Raw genomic sequence first — 25,448 nt, forward strand, 5'->3', positions numbered from 1 at the left:
CTAAGTCATGTCTGACACTTGCAACTCCATGGACTATAGCCCACCAGGTTCCACTGTCCATGGGATTTCCCAGGCCAGAATACTGGAGTGGGCTGCCGTTTCTTTCTGCAGACCATTCCTTAAAGGAGGTGAAGGGGAATATATCTATCTGTCCATCTTTTCCCCCTTCCCTCCCCCTCTTACTATCAGAAGAAACAGAAAGAAGTTGCTAGTACTTGGCTATAGATTAATTTCATGTTCCTCCTGCCTGGCCTGGTTATACTTGCAGTCCAACCATTCCATAAGGAGAGGAATGCAAAAAAATTGACTTCTGGTCCTAAACTCTCTGACTTCTGGTACCTGTGATGTTTCTGAATAGCTGAGTCTTTTTGCCTTTCACATCATACATGTAGACGCTACCTATCAAACAGATAGGCTGGCCCTTTATCCAAAAGGCAGTCCCCACGATCTCGCCCTGTGCAAAGGGCCTAGGGCAGAGGGGGCAGGTGGCATCAGTGCAGAAGCACCTTTAATTGTGCAGCAAGGGCCCGCTTCGTCTCATCCCCAATAGATAACCCAGAAATTACATCCTGAAACTTACTTCCCCAAAAAGAAAAGGAAGAGGAGGAATAATTTTAAAAGAAGATACTTCTAATACAGTATTAGACTGTAATTCATAGGGAAATTTATGCCTGAGATATGAATTTCTGAAAATAGCATTTTTTAAAGGGAAACACTGACACATCCTTAATTATAGAGTAATAAATACCAATGGTATATTATCTTCTGATATTTCCTTACACAGATATCAAAGCATGCAGCTGTCTTTGAAAACTGATAATCAAGTACAATGTGAGTGTATTACATCTTGAGCTTACAGCACACCCTTTAACTAAGCAGCCTCATGGAGCACTTAACAGTGAGAAACAGAGCTGCTTCGAGTAGAAACCTAACTGAACAAATTAGACTTGAATTGTAACTTAAGAATCATAGTCAAACCAAAATGCCTGTCCTTGCCAGGAAAGGCATTCCAAAGGCAAAGAGCATGCCAAGTAAAAAGCCTTTGCTTCAGGATTATGGAGGCAGTTCTCAAAAGCCAGCATAACTTAATGATCAATCAGAAAAATATAGAGCAGTAACTTCACAACCAAAGGATGCATAAAAATTGTACAAAGCATTAATAGTGGAATAGGGAGGAAGAATGGGATTTTAACAGAAAGTATTAAGGTCTTAGAAAGCTCTATTTATTGCTTTCAATCCAGGCAGCAAAAAGAAAGAAAGACAAACATGGTCAAAGAAAAAGTACGTGGACAAATGTGGGGGGTAGGAAAGGAAATGAAGGTTAAACAAGGCCAATATGATTCAGAATGAAAGGGAGGGAGGCGAGGACAAGGAGCCAGCTGCAATTACTAAATGTTACATTAAGAAGAGCTGCAATGGAGAGGGGAGGTTTGGATATTTGACTAAGTGGATTAATGCCTTCTTCCTGGGGTGTCTGAAGATGCAGATTTTAATTTATTTGGTACAGGATTTTATTGTGAAATTCTTAGCAGGATGGGGATAAAGAGAGACAGTTATAAACACTTAAAAAGTAGAAAAGGGGAACATAATGGTTTTCATAAATTTAACTATAATAAACATAGTGTTTGAAGCTATGGATACAGGTAAATGGAAAAAAAAAATATTAGTCCATAATAGTAGAACTTACAGGAAATTTAGACGAAATTTAAAAGGCAAAAAAAAAAAAAACCAAAAAAACAGATAGATGTGTGAAGCCAAGGATTTTGAATGACTTAGGGGCTGGTTTTATTGCTGCTCTCCTTTCTCCACCCATTAAAAATAATAAATCATAACTCTGGCATTTAGAAACCTAGTCATGAACATCATTTATTAATATAAACTTGATCCTGTGCTGTTCTTTGGTGGGTGGTAAAAACACGAACTAACAAAACTGGCCTAAAACAGCGATAGCAGGGTGATCCTCTCAAACACAGGGAAACTATAAGCAAAGAAAAACTCCTCATTTGCTCTTTCACCTTACTTATTTTGCTGAAAGAGAAAGTCAAAATGTGGAGTGCATGTGGCTAAATCAAGACTGGATGCTTCAGAGTAGATTTTAAAGATTTTCCTAAATATGTATCAAAGGGTGGGGGAGGCTTGGAACCTAGTGTGATTTACAGCAATTTATTAATCTGCTCATCTACTACCACTTCTGGGAAAAGTGGCAAATAAGGAAGGAAGGCTCTCTACCTTCCGCAGTGGAAGCGAGGAGAGCAGAAATTTAATCACGTTCCCTGAGTGGAATGCTTCTGTCATTTGGCTGGCAACCAGTCCACGAACTTACTGGTTCAGGCGTTTGTCTGGCCAATAACGGAATCATTTAAAGTGAAAATATGGATCAGGAGGTATTTAAGAATTCCTGATATGCAACTATTAATCTTGAATGCAAATAGCATTATTTGGGGTGTGGGCAAATCACTTAACTGGAATCACATGAAAAAGCACTTTGAATTTTTTTTTTTTAATGCTGTAAGGAAAATGGCACTGATGGAAAAATTACAAATAAAAGACAGGAGAATACCTACAATGAGGAAGGCTGGTAAAATGACTAAGCAAGGTGGTCTTACTGCCTCCAACCTGCTGCATCATTTTTCTCAGTAAACAGATTACTAACAGAGCCAAATATCTCTATTTCTCAAGCTGACTCAGCAACAAGAGGAATAAAATACAGAAAAGTGCAATGCTTGATGGCTCGGGGTGATCCTCAAAGGTCATCCCTTTAGTTTCAGTGTTAAAAATTGAGGGCCCAGAACTAGAGATGTGTGATGGTCACATAGTGGGATTTGGCTTCTGAACACCACCCTACCCTAAGTGAAGGATTTAGGACGTCACGGAGTTGAAGTGGCATCTTAAATCCCAGGAAACATGGTAGAGATTGTTTTGCGATCATAATGAATAAGAGAAAAGGTTTCAACGCATACATCTCTTTTTCCTCCCGAGTCCAGAACCATCGAGAACCTTGTGCTCTCTGGTGCTTGCAGCTATGTTCCCTTTCTATGGGCTCAACTTTGCTCCTGGATTTCTAATCCTGTGATACCAGGCAAGGGGAGGGGGGGGGACACGCAATCTATAAAATTGCGAAACAAAACGTGCACGTGTATGCATGCCTGTTAGTTCGCTGAAGATAATGAATAAGCAGTACTTTAAGCGTCAAATATTAAAACTTAAAAATGTGTTTTAAAACGTTTTTAGGAAACAAAATGTACTCTAACGGAGTATTTCTAGTCTTTTTTTTTAATATATAGAGGGTCTCAGGACCTCTGGGTGCATCGGCAAACGGTCCTCCTACACGAGGAGTGAGCAGCTGCGATCCGGCCCCAGGCACCACCTACCCAGAGTCATCCACTGCCTAATGTTATTTTACATTTGCCCTGTTAATAAAAGGGGTGTGGGGCGAGGGCGATGAGAAGAGGCATTCCCCCCCCCGCCTCACCCCGACCCCACCCAGCATTCTGTATTTCCTTTTGTCGTGGCAGTCAGCTGACACATGGAAAATGTGTACGGTTTTGCTTGCCTTTTAATCTGTAATTAAGGATTCCTTGTCTGGGGCCGGCTACTTCTTTGCTCCTTCCCTCCCTTCCTCTCAGATCTTCCGCCCTCGGTCAGGTCTAGCCCTGCGCCGCAGGGTAGGGGCTGGCGTGGCCCGACTGGGCCGTGAGCAGAGGGGTGGCGGCGGGGCGTGCGGGCCTCGGCCTTACGCAGCGCTGGCCTGCCCAAAAGCGCGCGCCCGGGCGCCAGCCCCAAGCCTCCGACGAGCCTGCACCCGGCGTCGGGAGGACAGCGTGCCGGAGCCTCCGAAACCGAGAAGGGTTGGGAGGGTCCGGGGCCTCCGGGCGCTCGCCGCGCACCTTCTCCCCCAGGCCGATGTGCCCGAGCTCCGGATCGAGGCGGCGCTCGCCCTCGATGCCCCGTTGGGTCCCGTCCAAAGCGTCTGGAGGTAGTTCGACACCTCTCCGGGCGCGAGAAAACGGGGCACAGGAGGACGTCGAGGGCGCAGAGTCCTAACCGAGTCCCCTCGGCAGCGCTTGAGCCCAGCACCGAGAGCCAGAGGAGCCCCGAAGCCGCTGGAGGCGTCCCAGGCGACCGGACGGAGCGAGCCCCGAGCGACCGCCGCGCTCCCGCTCACTCTTGCGCGGACTCCGGGGCAGAGCCGCGCCGGCACGCGCACGCCGACGCGCGCACAGCCCGACGCGCGCACACTGTCGCGCACACTGTCACGCACACACGCGGGCACGCTCCCTGGCACGCGCGCACCGACAGTCACATGCTGACACACGCACACGTGGCGGGTGGCCCAGGTCTGCCCTGCTGCTTCGTGCCGGGCTGACCGGTCCCCTTCCGCGCCATCGGGAAGGCGGCGCAGCCCTGACGGGCAGAATTCTTCTCTAAGTATTTTACTGAACCTGGTGCCTTGAGTCGGCCAGTATCCAATCTCAGGGAGAGAATCCAATGAAGATGAAGCGAAAGCAAAGAGAATGATTTCTCTCTCTCTGTCCTTTTAAAAAAATTTCAACTTAAGCAAAAACAGAAAGGGAGTAGGGATGGGCACTGCAACTCTCCAGGCAAAGATTCTGGCTATTAATGTTAAAACACTCCTCTTCAACTCTCTCACATATTCAGACTTGTGATTTTAATCCCACTGCCAGCCCTAAGGTTGCTTTCCTTTTCACTTCATACCTGTATTCTAGATTGCAAACTTTCTCCTCCTGACCACCAATTGGTTATTTAGGTGGAGCAAAGAGAGGGGGGCGGGGTGGGGGTGGGGGGTGGGGTGGTGTGGAGCGGGGGGTTGGGGGGGGCGACAGAGAAGTTAAGCAGTGTTTAGGCAGAAGAATATTTAGAAGCATCGCGTTGATTTCCAAAAAACTTGGGAAAACGTTAAATATCATTTGGAGGCGTCTTTATTTTTAAAAGGACCTCCTCCCCTCTAGTATTACTATTTGTCATTAGGTATTTATTTGTGTGTACACATTTAAGACTGTGTGTGTCAGAGAAAAATGCGCCTTGTTTGTGATTTCAGCAGGCCCCTTTGCTTTTCTGACCATCTAGGCTGTAGCATCGGAGAAGGCAATGGCACCCCACTCCAGTACTCTTGCCTGGAAAATCCCACGGACGGAGGAGCCTGGTAGGCTGCAGTCCATGGGGTGGCGAAGAGTGGGACACGACCGAGCGACTTCACTTTCACTTTTCACTTTCCTGCATTGGAGAAGGCAATGGCAACCCACTCCAGTGTTCTTGCCTGGAAAATCCCAGGGACGAGGAAGCCTGGTGGGCTGCCATCTATGGGGTCGCACAGAGTCGGACACGACTGAAGTGACTTAGCAGCAGCAGCAGACTGTGGCATACTTTCCTCTTTCTTTCCCGCCTATAGAGATTGTAGGCCAAAGTGGTGCACTGCAGTGACCAAAGATAAGAAACCTTAGCTGGAGTGTTGGTGACCATCACTGGCATCCATAGCTCAAGATTTTACCCCATCTGGTTTGAAATATTCCTCAAATTGTAGACTTGAAGATAGAGGTTGGCTGATTTAAAATGTTTAAAATGTGAGAAAGAGCAGTCTAGGAGTAAACCGAGGTAGGGGAGGGTGGCCAACCCAAGCTCATCCTTGAAAGGCAGAGCAAGAACATTTGGGAAGTGCATAGAGACAATGGAGTCTGTAAACAGTGATAATCAGGGCTTTCAAAAATCATAAAATGGATTGAAATATCTGATTCATTATTTATTCATCACTACACAACTTTGCATATCTGAGAAGAATGTTTGAAAACCGAGTGCCTTCTATTTTGTGCATCAACCAGATGGCTCTCCTTTCCAAAATGTGGCCAAAGGGTTAAAGTTGTAATTTTAGAAAGGAATCTCAGGAAATGACACTGAGATCGGATACATTTCCTTTTCTTTCTGGCAATAATATCCTTCAAAGGAAAAAATACCTACTTATTGATATAATGATAATGTTTCTCATTCAGAGTACAAGTGTCAGAATCCCTGTTTGTGGAAGTGCTTTTAAAACTGTTAGTACACTTTGACTACTGTGAGAACTGATGAGCCAATGAAGGGGAACGTCTTTTAACTCCATAATAGCAGGTTACATTGTAAATGAACAGTGATGGTCAAATAGCCAATTATGGTATAAATATCCCTTGTTTACAGAGAGGTGTTAAATGAACCTTTGGAGTACAAAGTATTAGTCCCATCTAAGCCACCATTTGTTCTTCAACCCAGTATGTCTTCCCTTAAAAAGGCCGCCATTGTAGGTAATATGCACACAGAACATACTTCTCTATGTTGATTTTAGTTTGCTTTATTTCAATGCACACTGTTGTTTACTTTTTAAAATTTAAATAAATGTCAGCATTGTATAATTTCTATGTTAACAAAGCAGTGAGCAAAATCCCTTGTATGTTTATAAAATATTATTGTTTAATTCACATAGTTTAGAAATTCCAAATGTTGAGAATAGGAAGGAGGCCAAATACCATCTGTTTATAACTATGATGCATCGTAATATGTGTACTTTTTAAAGGAGTTTGGTCAATCATGCCACTATTTTATCTGCTTGGAATATGTTGAAGATTTAAAATGTAATTTACAGGATTACTTTTAGTGCACTGCATCCAACTGTGAGTTGTAAAGAAATCGGTCTCTTCTGTTTTTCTCAAATTAATCATGTAACAGCCCCAATTAATGGGGGCTGTTAAATGTGTCGCTTTTTGCTTAGCTCCAGAATTCTTCTAACTTTGGCTCAGTCCACCTTCTTGATGCTGATAAAAACTCCAAGGACAAATGAAACAAAACACTCCTAGCTGTGTCTTTCTTCCAGGAGATATTCACTTAGAATGGGAGGCAGGGTACGGTAGCTAATAATTAGCTAGCATCAGCCCTGAGAAATTACCTGTGAAATACCCCTTGGTACTGCGTTGAAAAACAACATTTGACATTCCCTGTTTTAAAATAGTACATGCGTGTCTCCAAGATTTCTGATTTAACTTACCTTTTATTTCAAATGCATCTAATTGCATACCATGAAACAAAGGGAGTACATTTATTTGCAGTAGATGGGCAGGTTTGGGGTTTTATTTTTAAGTTACAAACTCAAGTTTAGTACAGAGTTCCTTTCTTTGCAAAGTGGAAAAATTCAGCAACTGAGGCTTCTTTTCAGGGCAGACATGATGTTGAAGTCCAGAGGTGGCTTTAGGGTCAGTCTCATGTCAGGGGGTAGCTTTCTCAAGAAGGAGGAACTAAAAACACACATTTCCTGAAAAAGATTTGGAAAATGTGATTAAAAAACAGTGATTAGCAAATGATGGTTCCTTGATTAATTTTTTTAGCAAGGTTGAATCAGTAGAAAGCTACACCTTGAAATGCTTTTATAGACAAACACATGCAGAAATATAAAAGCACTCTCCCAATTGCCTAGGGGTGTTATCGGTGCTTTACTTAGCTGAGTTTTCAACGCGTGCTGTGTACAGTGCCTCCTTTTCTGTTTAGCAATATCTGTTTTCTTAAGCATTTTAGCTTTAGCAGCTTCATCTAAAATTCTATCAATCTAGATTATTTACTTACACATAATTAAGAATATTAAGAGTCCTTTTTTCTGAGTAAACAAACTGCACTATATATACATTTTAAAAAATCTAATTGTTACATTTTTTAAATCTGGGATTTTTTTTTCCTTTCTGATCAGATTTTCCACCCCAAAATGAACCTACTGGGTCTTTCTGTCATAAAGATATGCTCAAGCTTGGTTTCCTTCGAGTTACAATAGGAAAATGCCAGACTCTTTTTTTCCTAAATAATTGCTTAAGTGTGCAAAGAGTACAAAAGAATATAAAAACAAAATGAAATGTGAGGGATATAGAGGAAAGAAATTGAAGAAAGTGGAGAGGAAGAGAGATGAGAGAAGCAAAAACTGTAACTGGGATAAAAGAAGCTTATCAAACAGCTTTCAAAATTGCTTTGACCAACATAAGACACACTCATTAAAATCATCATCATTCACTGAGATATTAAACAGCTAAGGGAAACTCTTAAGTGAATCTTGATTGATACTTGTGGACCAGTTTTTCCATTCATGCCTAACTTTTTTTTTGCTGTGCCACTCAGCTTGTGGGATCTTAGTTCCCAGACCAGGAACTGAACTCCAGCCCTTGGCAATGAGAGCACAGATTCCTAAACACTGAACCACCAGGGAATTCCTTCGAGCATAACATTCTGAAGAAAAACTTACATTAAACAATCATATCCACACAAGGAGGTGGGGACGAAGCTTTCAAAGCATTTTACCTACACAAAATAAACAAGACTATGTATAATGTATTATTATATGTTACCTACTGTAGGGGTAAAAATAAAGAAGATTTTAAATGGAGGAATTATTGAGACACACTTTACTCCTGAGTACCTTGGCTAGCAGTTATATTCTTAACCAGTTAAGCAAGTCTTGAAGTGTATAAACCATTTGGAATCCCTAAGTCTAATGAATTGCAACAGATATATAATTGATTCTGAAATTGGCATGTAGGTGTGTATTTCATGTTCCCTTTAGAGCTGACTTAGTACCATGGCAATGAACCACATATGCACATGAGTCGTTGTATAGTAATATTATCTTGATGACCAAAATCACTTTATAAAATATACTTTAATAAGTTACTACAGAGCCTTGAATTTAAGCCATGTAACTTAATCAATACTCAGTGGACATTTATAGGTATCATATATAAATTGGGTAAATGATAAAAAGAAAAGCATTACGAATAAGAAAAACGTATAGGAAAATATTTGCGTCTTCCAATTAATCTAAAATACACCAGAAGCTTTTTCTCATTTATGAAGAAAAGAATTTTGTCCTTATGAAGAATTACTGACCCAAAGAAAAGTCACAAGAGGACTACAACTAAACAAACAATAAAAGCAACAATAACAACAACCAAAAACATTGCTTTTTTAGGAGAAAAATATGAAAAGTAGTAAATTCACCCATTTTAGAAATTAAGAAGAAAAGACATAAAATTTAATACACACAATAAATAATAAATATTCTTCTAGTTTCATATGATGGCTAATTAAGAAAAAAGCCCATGTGGAAAGTTTGGAAGAGAGATGAATATAACAAGGTAATTAACTCTTTGCTCCTTCAACCTTAAAGGAGAAAGAGCAGAGTGAGATTTCTTTTAAGTTTGGACCTGAAGCAACCTCAGAGATCAAATCTGTTTGTGTAAAAGAAAAAAAGGATTCTAGTAGCTCTTCATCTCGAGTCAAATCTTGTTTTTGGCCTCACTCTGATCTTGGCACCCCAAAGTCTCAGTCCTGGGGTTCTTTGCTCTTTGATTGAGCTCCTGCCTTTTATCACATGTGTGTTGTGTGCTAAGTCGCTTCAGTGGTCTCCACCTCTGTGTGACTCAATGGACTTGTAGCCCAGCAGGCTCCTCTGTCCATGGGATTCTCCAGGCAAGAATACTGGAGTGGGTTGCCATGCCCTTCTCCAGGGGATTTTCCAGACCCAAGGGTCAAACTGAGTCTCTTATGTCTCCTGCATTGGCAGGCAGATTCTTTACCACTGGCACCACCTAGGAAGTCCTTCTCTCACACATAGTCAGCAGCTTTGTTCTCATGGGCTTTCTGTGATGTAATCCACCATCTGGTATTCATTCTGTTACATTTGGGTAGTTCTTGATAGTTGAGGATGCACTTTTTCATCCATCATCTCATTTAGTCTTGCTAATATCCTTATGATATAGGTAAACCATAGCTTTAGTTCCAAACTTCAGAAGAAGCATCTCAAAATCATACTGCTAGTACATTGCAGAGTTGTGACTAGTGGTCATATGATAAGGTGCCGTTTCCCCTTTTCCTTTAGGCTGGATTTCATACTTTGTTCTTCATTTAAATTGTGGGCATAAGAATAAGTTAAAATGACAGTACTTGTATTGGGTGGAGAGAAGACAGAAAAGGAGAAGAAGTTGAAGAAGGATGGGGAAGAAAAAAAAGAAAAGGATAAAAAACAAAACCAGCTCCTCTCTGCAGGTTTTTCTGTGCAATTGAGAAGGAGAAATCTTTAAATTACTCCCTTTCTGCTTACAGAGATTAGTAAGGAGAGAAACACTTCCTAAAATTTGTATTCTATAAATGAAAAACTAATTCCAAGGCCATCCCAGTGCTTTGTGTTTTAAAGGATACAAATATGAGGTAGATAAACCATTGAAAAGCTGTTTAATGAGCTCTTGGATATATATATAGAGACTACAAGCTTGATTTTGAGTACAAGATGGAGACATATTCTGTTTATGAAATTAAAGGAACTTGGGGAAATTGAAAAAAAATGGTAGAGAGGAAAAGAATATAGTCTTAAGATAGGCATACACTAGAACCTAAAGATAACATATCCAGCAACAAATTCCTCATGGTGGGATATAGTTGATTATAATTTTTTTTTTATTTTGTAGAGGGGTATATTACACTCGGTTCTCAGCTTATACACCAATGTAATCTCCATCTGTAACTTCAAAACTCCACTGAAATTTTGAGACAAAGAACTGATTTGATTTATTTCCACATTTGGGGAATGAAGGCATAGACAAGGCAGACAGGAGTAACAGCGCAGAGGTGTGATTTAAAATAAAGATGTGTAGAATGATATGGAAGCAGGAAATAAGGACAGAAAATGATTAGGAGAAATGGAAGCCCCTGAGAATGAATACTAAAAAAAAATAAGAAAACCCATAATACAAGAAGTTTTAATTTGTTGATGTTGTAGACACTTGACATTTTTGGCTGCTCAACATCTACCTAACCTTCTCTTGGAATCTAAAATCCTGTTTGAGGAGTTGATTCTTTCTTACTGAATATAATCAGGCGTGGGAATTGGATGTTGTCTTGAATAGAGGAACAAAAAGACAATGCTGGAATTCTAGTCCATCTGACCTAGTACAAACCCAACCTGGCTGTTTTCACCAAAAGGTAGCTCTTGTTGGGTTCTGCTTCCTAACCTCCATAGCTTCTGGGGCTCCAACCAATCCCAAGCCAATGTCCAGCCTCCCTTTAATATGATTCTCTATCCCTGGGATTTTGTCAGTTGCAGAATAATAGAAAAACCTGGCTCAAGTGAGTTGCTCTGAGAAAATTACCATTTTGGGAGCAAGAATTGTGGATGTAGAGTGTCTTTTATCATCCCACTCTTTCATCTTGATAGGTAAGCTTCTCATTGGCTGTCCCTCTTATGTTCACAAAAAAGCTACAGAAATCTAGTCATCACATCATCTCCACATCCCTCTTTCCAGACATGGGAGAAGGGATTTTTTTTCTTACCTGGGTCTCTTTCTGCAATTAAGGAAAGCTTTTCTCAGAAACCCATTAGAAGAATTCCCCACACATCTCACAGTGTCATATATGCATAAACTGGTTTCAGGGATGGAAATGACTTCTGTTCAGTTAGGATCTAACCCTGAGCCATAATGAGCGAGGGATAAATAGACACACAAACAAAACAGGGGATATTTTACAAAGATAAGAGGAAGGAGATGGAGGTTGGGTGGGTAAAAAATACTTCTCCCAATAAATACATTTATGTCTTATTTATTCAGATTTGTTCTCTGTGGCTTGCTGCTGCTGCTGCTAAGTTGCTTCAGTCATGTCTGTCTCTGTGCAACCCCATAGACGGCAGCCCACCAGGCTCCCCCATCCCTGGGATTCTCCAAGCAAGAACACTGGAGTGGGTTGCCATTTCCTTCTCCAATGCGTGAAAGTGAAAGTGAAAGTGAAGTCCTGTCCAATCTTAGTGAGGCCATGGACTGCAGCCTACCAGGCTCCTCCGTCCATGGGATTTTCTAGGCAAAAGAACCGGAGTGGGTTGCCATTGCCTTCTCTGCCGTGGCTTGCAAAGAATTCTAATTAATACACTTGGTTACAGCTACCACTGGGATTATTTAAATTGTAGATAGCTTTCTATACACACACACACACACACACATGACTTGCTTCTACTTTCAAAATTCATTTTTTCTTTCTTGTTCTGTTTTTATGCATGTGAAAGAATGAGTTGGGTTTTAGAAATGTATTTTTTAGTCTTCTAGGTGTCAAGCATTTATTGACTGTGACTTTAATTTCTTAGTAATAATTTCCCCCAATCCCTAATGTTGTATTTTTACATTTATTCATACATTCCTTTCTTGTTCATTCAGTAATTCACCTAGTCATTAATTTCTTTTTTTTTTTTTAATGTGCTATGAGGTATTTAATATGTATGTGGAAGGCATTGCATTAGCAAAGAAAAGCAAATGTTAAACCACATTTATGTAACCTTAAAAATAAATGCATGTATTTTTTTCATTTTATTACATTTTTAAAGGGGAGCAATGGGACAAAAATGAGGCACACATGGACATTCCCCATTTTCCCTCATTTGCTAACATGTTTTCTTGTGCTCTGAGGTGAGTTCAGCTTGGAGAGTCCTGCTTTGACAGACAAGTTCTTCTGAGCTTTAGGCATGAGAAGAGGGAGGAAAGGAAGAGAGAACAAAAGTTCAGAAGGTTAACTTTGGGGGAGGAGGTTATCTTGACTTGAGACTGGAATTTGAAGACAGATGTAAAGGAGCAGAAGCAGCTGCCGCGTGTGAATCGCTGGATGGGGGAGGCAAAGGGGGATTTTTAAGGTTCTCTGTTTCCTTCATCATGTTAAAAAAACAAATGAAGAGCTTGAGTTATTCTGAAATTATTTGTGGTTGCTGCAGTCTCATGTATTTTTGTAACCATGGTGTTCCTCGTGTGGGTTATTGTTTTGTAATATCTAGCGTTCTATTTGATTACATGCGACAGATATCACCTCACATTAATGAGGCATAAAATTTGGCTTCTGTGTGGAAAAGTTTTAGGAGATGATCTTGGGCATTATGAGACCCCTGGCTCGGGCGCCACTCTCTGGGATCTGGCTCGGTCTGTGTGTCTATCTTTCTCTTTCTCATTCTTTTTGTCTTAAGGTCCTCCTCCGGATTGTTTTCTCTGTAAAAGGCTATCTCTGTGTGGTGGGAAAGATGACTCATCGTATTTCACAGGATTGTTACAGCCTGAGAGGAAAGAATCAATCATGTCTAGCATCCAAGTCAGATCCTGGTAAAAATGTCACTTTCCCCCCTACCTGAGTCACTTTCCTGCACTTCTGGGGGATGGAGGAGAACCGAGCAAGACGTAATTTCAGATGACTGCTCCCATGTTACAAAGGGATAACTCTTTCAGGGATAACTGTTTCAATCCGTGGTATAGGAAACTTCCCAGCTACTGAGCAGAGTGACACTGCATCTCCGGGTAACAGTGCCTCTCGTTATCAAATGTCCTCTCGGGTATTTACATACAGGATTGAATTCTTTCTAAATTTAAGACAATTTAAGGTATCTAATTGTCTTTTCAAAGAGTTGTTCAGAGGTTTACACTCCAAGTAGCTTTGCAATGAACCTTGTTGGCTGGGCAGAAAAAAGTTTCCCAGGTGGCACAGTGGTGAAGAATCTGCCTGCCAATGCAGGAGACACAAGAGACATGGGTTCAATCCCTGGCTCAGGAAGATCCCCTAGAGGAGGAAATGGAAACGGCTCTATTATTCTTACCTGGAAAATCCCATGGACAGAGGAAGACTATGGAGAACAGTATAAAGATTCCTCAAAAAATTAAGATTAAAACTACCATATAATCCAGCTGTCTCACTTCTGGGTATTTACCAAAGAATTAAAAAAAAAAAACCTAATTCAAAAACATATGTATATGTGTGCTCAGTCACTCAGTTGTGTCCAACTCTTTGTAATCCTTTGAATTGTGGCCCACCAGGCTTCTGTGCGGAGAAGGCAATGGCACCCCACTCCAGTACTCTTGACTGAAAAATCCCATGGAGGGAGAAGCCTGGTGGGCTGCAGTCCATGGGGTCGCTAAGAGTCGGACAAGACTCAGCGACTTCACTTTCACTTTTCACTTTCCTGCATTGGAGAAGGAAATGGCAACCCACTCCAGTGTTCTTACCTGGAGAATCCCAGAGACGGGGGAGCCTGGTGGGCTGCCATCTCTGGTGTCGCACAGAGTCGGACACGACTGAAGCAACTTAGCAGCAGCAGCAGCAGGCTTCTGTGTCCATGGGGTTGTCCAGGTGAGAATATTGGAGCAGGTTACCATTTCCTCCTCCAAGGGATCTTCCCCACCCAGAGATCCAACCTGCATTTCCTGCGTCTCCTGCATTGCAGGTGGATTCTTTACTGCTAAGCCATCAGGGAAGCCCTTAATTAAAAAACACATAGGTACTTCTGTGTTCATCGTGGCATTGTTTACAACAGCCAGGGTATAGAAACAACCTAATCCCGTCAATGGAAGAATGGATAAAGAAGATGTTATAATGTTTTATATATATAAATATATATACACGTATACACAATGGAATACCACTCAGTCATTAAAAAAAGATGAATTCTTGCCATTTGTGACAACATGAATGGACCTTCAGAGTATTACACTAAGTGAAATAAGTCAGACAAAGAGAGACAAATACCAGATGATACCACTCATATATGGAATATAAAAAATAAACAAAAATAAATGAACAAGTCAAACAAAAATAAATAGGTAGCTGCAGAGAACAGAGTAGTGGTTCTTACCAGAGGGTAAGAGTTGGGTGAAGGGTGAGTTGGATAAAGAGGATTAACTGTATAGTGAGAGATGGAAACCAATTGTTGGTGGTGAGCACATTGCAGTGTGTACAAAAGTAAAAATATAAGGTAGCATACATGAAACTTATAAACTAGTGCTACCTCAATACAATTTTTTAAATAAATAAGCAGTAAGGAAAAAACCCCAAACAAAACAAAACTTCCTGTGGATTGTTATGAAAAGTTTTGAATTTCCAATGATAGAAATGTTTGGGGGGTACATTCTGAGTTTAACCAAATTGGAAGTGCAAATAGAACCCTGGTCTTTCTTTTGTATGCCTAAAACTCACACAAGAGTTAAAGAGGTCAAAGTCCTGAGCCCTGGTTATATAAAGGACTGGTGGCTTGAGGGATGTAATGGTTGGTGACCAAAAATAATTCAGAAGATACTTTGGGCTCTGACTATGAAGCTTTACTCAATACAGAAGAAAGTGGAGGGTTTTTTGGTATTAATAAATATATTCAAATAATCTTTTGCAGGTAAACATAATAAAATTTGTGTACATAGTGTTCATGGTACATATGGTACATTGAGTTATTGTTCCCAATTCCTCCCTGTTTTGGGGGTTATACAGTATATATGTATGTCCTTTTTCATTGACTTGGCATCGTCTCCCACTAGAGGAGGCAGAGTACTGTCCCCAACCCGCTGGTGTTAGGCTTGGCCACGTGACTTGCTTTGACCAACAGGATTGGGTAGAGGTAACAGTGCCTCTCTGAGCTGAGGTTTTAACAGGTGTTGCATGTCCCCTTTGCTTTGCTGTCTATCATTCACTGTGAGAACACAATGGGGGAGCATATGGACATATATGAAGTAGACCTGAATTCAACTGAGCCTGCAGCTTGAGTCCAGAGCTGAATCCTGAAATTGAGTTTTTAAAAATGAATCATAATAGCTCACAGACCCTTGAGGGAGAAATAAATGCTTGTTGTTTTAAATCACTGAATTTTGGAGTGGTTTTTCGTGAAGCAATAGCCTCAATAGCTTGCTTCCTTGTGGTCTCTTTTGCTAGTGTGCAGATTATGTCCTCTCTATCATTTTATGGAAGGGGAAGCCCTTAAATGATCCTGGATTTATCCCCACCTCCCTGCAGAATTTCCAAGTCCTTGTTTCCTGTGCCCTTCTGGGTATGAAAATGAAAGCTGCTATGTTTCTGAGCCATAACCACCACCCCAGCTCCCACACTGCCTTGTTAGTTCTTGCAGTCACCACTTGGGTTCTTAGTTCCTTTTTTCTTTTGGCCCTTGGATTCTTCTTATTTTTCTGCTAACTCAACTCTCGATTAAAAAGGATAATGAAAACATTTCATGGAAAAACTTGACTGCTTCTCTTTCCCCTTCCTGAATAATTTATTTCTAAAGCCGCAACAAACAACAACAAAGCCACTAGGTGAGACAGAGCAAGATAAGAGGATATAAGGGTCTAAACAAGATGAAGAGAATAGCCAGTCAAGGGTGGCAGGCAAAATAGCCTGAGGAATCAGCCTGAACAGGGTGAGAAGGTATCCACACGGGAGTCAGAGCCCAAGCAGGGGGAAGAGGCATCTGTGTGTGGGAGAGAGTCATAGTAGGGATGGGAGATGGGTTGCATAAAGTGAGGTTGATTACATAAGTCAACATCTGAGGAACTGTGGAAGCTTGTATTCTCATTATTAGAGAAGATTACATACATGGAAAAGGGAGAAAACTAGAATCAACATGTGACTGAAAGTATAAGACGAGCTCATGGTTTTCAGCATATGTATAACTTATAGAGAGACAGTTTTCAATTTCTATAGATAGAAATAAATGTCAAGGTAGATACATGGTACACGCATAAGTATACTTCCTGGCTCTATCTTCTGATAGAGCTGGGAAGCACCAACACTCCAATAACAATGAACATACACAGCACTCGAGTCTTGGCTTCCAAATACTATTTTCCAGTAAAAAAAGAAAAAGAATTTTTAGAGAAATGGCTGATTCTGGGACTGAGGGGGAATAAAATTACAAGAAAAATCTGGAACTTCTACCATAAACCAAAGATCTGAAACTTCTACCATAAACCAAAAATATGTTTTAAAAAAATGATTGGAAACATATCAAAAGAGCCTAAAGGTCAGTTTAAATGGGCTCCTGCTAGGCACATTGGACATAACTGGAGTATTAATACTGATAGAAGGGACTTCCCTGGCAGTCCAGTGGCTAAGACTTCACGGGGGTGCAGGTTCAGTCCCTGGCTGGGGAGCTAAGATCCCACATGCCTCATGGCCAAATAAACAAAACATAAAACAGAAACAATATTGTAAAAAATTCAATAAAGACTTATAAAATGGTCCACACCAAAAAATAAAAACTTTAAAAAATACTGATAGTAATGTGATAATAACTTGTAGAATTTACAATATTAAGTAAAATAAAAGACCAAGAGACCATACCAACATAAATGAATGAATGAAAGGATTTAAATTTGATGAAGAACAGGATTCGGTATGTTTTCAAAATACCTCCTGACAAAAGGGGGAAAGTATATGGTGGAAAAGCCTGGAGGACATCACTTTTAGCAAGTGGGGACAGTGAACATCAGCTATTGAAACCATGCATGACCTGGTCTGATGCTTTGAGAGGAACACTGCATCACTTCTGTGATACTGTGATCTAAATCAAATCATGAGGAAACTTCAGGCAAACTTAAACTGGGGGTAATTCTACAAAGTAATTGAACTCTTCTTTAAAATATCAATACTGGACTGAAAGTCAAACATAAACTGAAGAATATTCCAGTCTAAGAGACTAAAGAGACATGATAAGTAATATGGTGTATGCTTCTGAAGTGGATCCTTTGGTTACAAACATTATTGTTGCATCAATTCAAACTGGAATGTGGTCTGTGGACCAAAGGGCAGGAGTGTATCAAAATTCATTCCCTGGTTTTGTTAGTTGTGTTGTGGTCAGTAGGAGGACACTCTTATTTGTAGAAAACACACATTGAAGTGTTTGGAGCTAATGCACCATCTAGTCAGCAGTCTATAAGTATTCAGGAAAAAACAAGCTATTTGTATTGTGCATGCTAAGTCGTTTCAGTTGTGTCTGACTCTTTGAGACCCATTGTAGCCTGCAGGGCTCCTCTGTCCATTGGATTCTCCAGGCAAGAATACTGCAGTGGGTTGCCATTCCTTCCTCCAGGGGTCTTCCCAACCCAGAGATTGAACCTGGGTCTCTTATGTCTCCTGCAATTTCAGGGGGGTTCTTTACCACTAGCACCACATGGAAAGTCCATATTTGTACTGTAGGTCTAGCTTTTTTGCTAGAGGGGAAAAAAAAAGAATTTTTGATTGTTTTAAAATCTAAAGTATCTAATAGCAAAAAAATACAAAACAAAAAACAAACAAACAAAAAACCATGTATAATATAACTCAATTCTAACTATTCTATTCAACAAGCTAGGGGGAAAAAAACCCAGCCAACTAAACTCTTAAGAAAATAGGGGAGAGGGGAAGGTCGAACGACAAAATTAATGAAGTAGGAGACAAAGAAGCAAGAGAGAAAAGAGGGAAAGGTGTCCACTCTTCACCACTGAACAGCTGCTAAGACTGTAAGACTAAGTAAGCTCCTTACTTGCTGAAGCAATGGATGCTCTTGCTGCTGCTGCTAAGTCACTTCAGTTGTGTAAAAGAGAGGGGAAAAGACAGTTCTCAGATTTGAATTTCAAAATTCTGGGCATTTGTGTATCAGACGTGCCCTAAAGATCTGAAAGCATGATATTAATATCACAAACCAAATATTTGGGGAAAAGAGATGAAAAGTCAGTGTTTTTCACTGTATATTAAATGAAGTTTCTATAGTTAAAGAAGAGAAGAAAAGGAGAAAATGGTCAGAAGGGAAGCACAGAGCTTAAAGACTGATGGTGTCTCTGAGAAGGGTCTTTGCTCTGCTCTTCCTGCACCTGATCTGGAAGAAATGCCCATGATTAGCAGAATCTGGGAACAGAGAGCTCTCTGGTTTTGTATCTTGGGGGACTTCCAGAAACCTCTAGCCTCACCTGTGCACACCACAGTGCAGAAGCAGTTGAAGAGAGGTCGCAGTGTGAGTGCTCGGGTAACCAATCAGAGAGTGCCTCTGTGCTCCTGCATCCCAGTGCCTCTCTGAAAGACCCATATAGTTTCTGCAGGCCCAGAAGGCTAAGGACACTAAACCTAACAGGTCAGGGCTAGGGCTGGCTCAGACAAATTAATAAGGTCCAGATAGGATGGCGACATCGCAGAGATTTACACAGGTCAGCACTGGAGGACCAGAAGCGGTAACGCATCTCTTAGTGAATGTCAGTGTGAATAGGCGATGGCTCCCATCCTAGCATCCTGTTTGTAAACTATTCTGAACATAATCCCCAAAGTATCCCCATGGCTTTTTTACAAGTTACTGAATGGATGGATGGAGAGATGGATGGATGGATAATTAAAGGGCAATTCCTAAATTATATCACAGTCTAAAAGCTACTGTGTTATAGAATTTCATACCACTAAAAATGCCACTAATAGGCCAAATCACCCTCATTTATTTCTGCCCATCGTAGCATTGCTTTTCCAAGATCAGCAGCAACTATGACTAGAAGAATAGGTTCTAATATAATTTTCACCTGCAGCTGCAATAGCCCCAAAGTCAGTACATAAAGTAAGTGACTTTGCAAAACAGTACATTAGGAAAAAACACCATTGGAAATTTCTGACACTAAAAAGTATTTTTTACGAAAGACATGTCTTCCATGTTTGCTTGTTTATGGAAGACAAATAAAAGGCATTTGAATTATTTTCTGCCCTGTTTGGAATCTTCTCTTTTTATCTTGGTCTTACCAGGTTTTTATTTGTATACTTAGGGCGATCTTTGTGGAAGGAAATTTGTAATTCTAAAGCAGTCGACAAATGAACACTCACACAGCATAACCAAACCACGATTTTATGCAGATTTTTCTCTTTCGTAGATTCTGAGTTCTTAAAGGAAAGTGTGGATGCAGTGGTGTGTCGCAAGTTCTATTAGAGAAGTCCACGGCAAAAGAGTACAACATGATGATCAGCCTCGGCAGGCTCCACATACAGCGTGATTATATTGTAATACTGTTTGATGCAATGATATGTTTGATCTGTTTCAAGAGATGAATATCACCTCACTTCAAACAATATGATACAGTCTCATTGTATGGAATTATGGCTGCTGTCAATCAGCATATGGCATAACCCTTAAAGTGCCATCTTCAGGGAATGTCATAAAAATGATTGCAACACTTGCATTAATTAGTGAGTTTTTGCACTAAAACCAAGCAAAACCTGTTAAGACAATTTATCTGCTATATCTCTGTTCATTTTTGTTATTATAGAAACATGTACATAACCCATCCTTGCAAACACTCAGCTGATTAACTCAACTTACTAGAAGAGTCATTATAATAAAAATCCTAGTTATGATTATAAACCTCCTTCCCCATATAAGTCAGTAAGCTGTATTTTCTCTATTTTGTTTTATAAACTCCAATATACCCTTACCTTGAACCAACTGTCCTATCAAAGTGAGTGGCAGGTGCAAAATAAAGGCAAACATTAAATAATCATGAAGTGTGCGGTCTTGACAAGACAAACTCAAAATTTAAGCTTGACAAATGACAAATAAATGGCATGGGTGCATGTTTATATAGAATAAATACAGATTAATACAGAGTATTTTGAATGTCATTAATTTCACTTTCTCAATGTTAATTGTTAAATACACATTTTGAGAGAATAAGAATGACAATCCTTTTTTATATTAGTTATGGAATATTTTCCCTCTTGGCTGAGGTTGTGTTTCTCTGTTACCCATTATTTTGCCATTGTCACCCATTTTAACTATTTTGATTCTCCCCAATAATACATAATATGAGAAGTTAGTGGTTTGACATGGTACATACTGATTTGATCTGAGACTTAATACATTTTCCCAAGGGGGCTAGAGACCCCCAGATTCAACTTAGTTTGCTGACAGTGTATGTATCACTTATTGTGAGCCTTTTCCCGAGAAATTCCTCTCCCACCTTGTCTGCTGACACTCTCCTTTCCACTTTTCCCCAGTGTCCTTTATGCCTGTTATTAACTGAGCAACCATCCCCTGTGGTAGACAGCCTTCTAAGCTAGCCTCCAATGATCCCTGACTCCCTGTGCTAATTCAGTCATGTCCAAATCTTTGCGACCCCAAGGACTGCAGCCCACCAGGCTCCTCTGTCCATGGAATTCTCCTGGCAAGAATACTGGAGTGGGTTGCCATGCTCTCCTCCAGGGGATTTTCCCAACCCATAGATTGAACCCACATCTCTTACATCTGTTGCATTGGCAGGCAGGTTCTTTACCACTAGTGATATCCAGGAAGCCCTCCCTAACTCCCAGTATTCACTAACTTGTACAATTCACCCCTTCCCCTGCCTTGAACCTAGTGACTTGCTTTTAAAGAATAGAATATGAACAAAGTTATTAGGTTATAGAAGACCATGACTTCTGGTTTGCTAGCAGTGTCTCTCTCTTGCTGACTTTGAGGAACCAAGTGTCCATGTTGGAGAGCCATATCTGACCAAGAGCAGCCTCTGACCAATGGCCGGCTAGGAGCTGAGACCATTCCAATAGCCCATGAAGAACTGAATCCAGGCAACTGCTAAAGTGAGCATTAAAGCAGACCTGTCTGCTCTAACGTGACTGTGGGACCAGTTGACGTCTAGATTATAGCCTCCTGAGAGACTCTGAAGCCAGGGACCCTGCTAGGCTCTCCTTAGACTCCAAACCCACAGAAACTGCAAGATACTAAATGTGTGTGGTTTAAGTCACTGGCATTCCCAGATGGCTCAGATGGTAAAGAATCTGCCTGCAATGCAGGAGACCCAGGTTCCATCCCTGCGTCAGGACGATCCCCTGGAGAAAGGAATGGCTACCCACTCCAGTATTCTTGCCTGGAGAATTCCACAGAGGAGCCTGGCAGGCTACAGCCCATGGGGTTACAAACAGTCAGACATGACTAAGCAACTAACACTTTAAGTCACTACAATTTGGGTTTGCTGTAGAGCAATAGACAACTAATATAACTGTCTCTCAGTGAACATGCTTGACAGCTCGGTGCAGCTCGTTTTTGTGGTGAGCTGTAGAGTGCAGTGGGGCTAGAGCGCTTCACACCAATCTTCAAAATATAGATTTCATCCTCACTGGAAGGCTATAAGGAAGAGCTGATCCAGTCCGCAAAGAAATTTGTGAAATCTGTAAGACCTTCTCACAAAGACCTTACCATTATTCATGAGCAAGAAATATTGACCAGTGTTTACTCCTTGGGATAAGGTTGTAAAGCTTTGAGGTATAAAGGTGCTATTTCTTTTTCCAAGGCAAGGTTTGGCATCTACACTTACTGGGACTACAGAAATATAAAATGGTTTTTATTCATGTCATGAGTGCTATATTCTTAGACACCTCTCTTGTTTCACAGACTTTTTCACACTGCCACATCATGTCAGCAGCTTCTTGAGTTCTAGACTTTGTGGTCAAATTTTTAACAATCCCAGTAGAGCCTTCAAAAAACTTAGAGGTAGGTGGTCTTATTACCAGTAACTGATGTGATTTGTAGGCTTGTTCCTACAACAGGATTATATAATTCATAAATTATTTTATCATTTACTCAATTATCCACATTAATAGAGGGGAACGATGATAAAACAATTTAGTCAATAAACAAACACATTTTAGTTTTAGATTTTATTTATGAAAAATATATATATATTTGAGCTCTTCTACACATTTTAGTTTTAGATTTATTTATTAAAAAAAAAAAAAATATATATATATATTTGAGCTCTCCTAGGTATGTTTCAGAGAGGGCAATGGCATCCCACTCCAGTACTCTTGCCTGGAAAATCTCATGGACGGAGAAGCCTGGAAGGCTGCAGTCCATGGGGTTGCTGAGGGTCGGACATGACTGAGCGACTTCACTTTCACTTTTCACTTTCATGCATTGGAGAAGGAAATGGCAACCCACTCCAGTGTTCTTGCCTAGAGAATCCCAGGGACGGGGGAGCCTGGTGGGCTGCCGTCTATGGGGTCGCACAGAGTTGGACATGACTGAAGCGACTTAGCAGCAGCAGCAGCAGCAGGTATGTTTAACCTAATATTAAGATCTTCTTGTTTCTTTGATTCATGTTTAGTGCTCGTGCAAAGAGAAGGAAACGCAACTGAGTAGAAGAGGAGAGTTAATTTGGTGCTGAACATGTTTCATGGGTGGTCCATGTGTGATTTATCAAGAACTGATTTATTTAAAAGGTCCCTAAGTAGTCTAGAATTTAAAACAACAATGGAAAAACAATAACAACAATAACCAATGAAACTTCTTTCCTTATTAGATTAACAAAGATTTTTAAAATGAATTATATCCAGGCAAGGTTATAGAGAAAATGGCTTACACACAGTTGGTTGGAGTGTAAATTGGCACATCCTTTTTCTAGAATAATTTAACAACATAGTTTAACATTTTAAGTCCATTTCATGTCTACGAATTTGTGCCAAGAAAATAAATCTGAATTTGCAAAGATGTTAAAAGATATTTATTGAAGCACTGTTTATAAGAATAAAAATTGAATATAACCTAAATATCTGTCAATAGAATTAAATACATGATGAAATATACAAAATAGAGGCTACCATAGCCAGTTAAAGGGAAACACTTGTATCATGGAAAGGAATCAGAAATATAATGTTAAATTTTTAGCTAGTCATTGAACAAAATGTACATACTATGACTTCAATTTTTTAAGTCAACCTGTAAGCACATGGATTAACAGCTGAGAGATATATACATACACCAAATCATAAAAACTGATTTTCTCTAATAGAAGAATTATCTTGAGATATTTGAATATTTTCCAGTGAGATGTATAATTTAGCAGTCAGAAAAGATAGCTATTTTCCCTTTGAAAAGAATTCTAGATATTAATTTTTGCTTTTCCTGTTTTGGACACTGAAAAAAAATCCGCACATAATTATCTGTTCTTCTTGTCCTCCAGGTGCTCATCTAGTTTTAATTAGCTCAGCTAACATTTATTATGGAGAAGGCAATGGCACCCGACTCCAGTACTCTTGCCTGGAAAATCCCATGGACGGAGGAGACTGGTGGCCTGCAGTCCATGGGGTCGTGAAGAGTAGGACATAACTGAGCGACTTCACTTTCACTTTTCACTTTTATGCATTGGAGAAGCCAATGGCAACCCACTGCAGTGTTCTTGCCTGGAGAATCCCAGGGATGGGGGAGCCTGGTGGGCTACCGTCTATGGGGTCGCACAGAGTCGGACACGACTGAAGTGACTTAGCAGCAGCAGCAGTGTTTATTAAGCACCTATCATGTATTCTGTGATAGTCACTGTGAAGAAGCAATAATAAATAAGAGTCTCTGACTCTGATGAAAAAGACACGTGAAACTCCATGTGAAGTAAAACAGCAGTCCCCAACCTTTTTGGCACAAGGGACAGGTTTCTTGGAAGATAATTTTTCCATGGACGACAGAGGTGGGGATGTTTTAGGATGTAACGAGAGCAATGGGGAGTGACACTCACTTGCCACTCACCTGTGTGACCAGGTTCCTAACAGGCCATGGACCGGTACTGGTCCACAACTCAGGTTTTATGGAGCCCTGAAATAAGGTATACACCTTATATATGTAATATGTTATATTACAGTAGATGTATTTAAGATATGGGGCTTCCCTGGTAGCTCAGCTGATAAAGAATCCACCATCAATGCAGGAGATCCTGGTTTGATTCCTGGGTTGGGAAAATCCCCAGGAGAAGGGCTAGGCTACCCACTCCAGTATTCATGGGCTTCCCTGGTAGCTCAGATGATAAAGAATCTTTCTGCAATGTGGAAGACCTGGGTTCTATCCCTGGGTTGGGAAGATCCCCTGGAGGAGGGCATGGCAACCTACTCCAATTCTTGCCTGAAGAATCCCCATGGACAGAGGAGCCTGGTGGGGTACATACAGTCCATGGGGTCACAAAGAGTCAGAGATGACTGAATAGACTAGGCACAGCATGGCACATTTAAGATTAGGTGGGGTCACAGAGGAGGGAGCATCCATTTAAAATTATTGAACAGTTCATGAATTTGTATGTTCTCTCTGCAGGTACTTTTTCCACTACAAAAGTGTAAATGTCTTGAGACTGATTCTATAACATATACTTTGAAAATAACTTATTTGGAGTCCAGAATCTTGGTGATAGTATGCCAGGTGCTCATAGAATACATTTAATGTTTGAATTATTTATATGCTAGAGTAGTGGGTTTTGAATTTTTGGAATTCAAGACTGGAGTTCCAATATGAGAATAGGCAGTAACACATCGGAATGGATTTAAAAATTCAAAGCACTCCACAAGTAAGCAATAACTTCAGGCCTAGCAAGGTCTTAGGGTATCTTTGAAAGTATCCAAGGTATCAAGATAAGCTAGTTCACATAGTTCTGCCTGAAAATGGAGCTAGTGTTTGAGCAGAATGTTTATATTCTAATAAAACCTCATAGGTGAACTATATTTGTTTGAACACATATATAATCCATATAGAATGTGTATGTAAATACACTTACATAAGCATATTTGGGAATCAAAGATTTAGTAAACATGTCTTCCCTTCATTACTGAGTTGAAGTTTAGTTTTGTTAATCACAAAGGGCTAATTGTTCAGTAGAACACCTACCTGAGTGAACATTCTGTCA

General features: G+C 40.4%; 1 protein-coding gene across 1 annotated transcript in view; it reads left to right on the plus strand.

Annotated features, from left to right (window-relative positions):
• GTDC1 (glycosyltransferase like domain containing 1) overlaps positions 1–20,377 on the plus strand; it is a 453,460-nt gene extending 433,083 nt beyond the window's left edge. The window contains exon 10 of the mRNA XM_044935731.2: positions 19,674–20,377. Coding sequence (XP_044791666.1) covers positions 19,674–19,688 — 15 coding nt within the window. The 3' untranslated portion in view covers positions 19,689–20,377. The remainder of the gene's footprint in view (positions 1–19,673) is intronic.
• The last annotated feature ends 5,071 nt before the right edge of the window (positions 20,378–25,448 follow it).

Source organism: Bubalus bubalis, chromosome 2 (assembly GCF_019923935.1).
Source record: "Bubalus bubalis isolate 160015118507 breed Murrah chromosome 2, NDDB_SH_1, whole genome shotgun sequence".
In the NCBI taxonomy this organism is placed as follows: domain Eukaryota; kingdom Metazoa; phylum Chordata; class Mammalia; order Artiodactyla; family Bovidae; genus Bubalus; species Bubalus bubalis.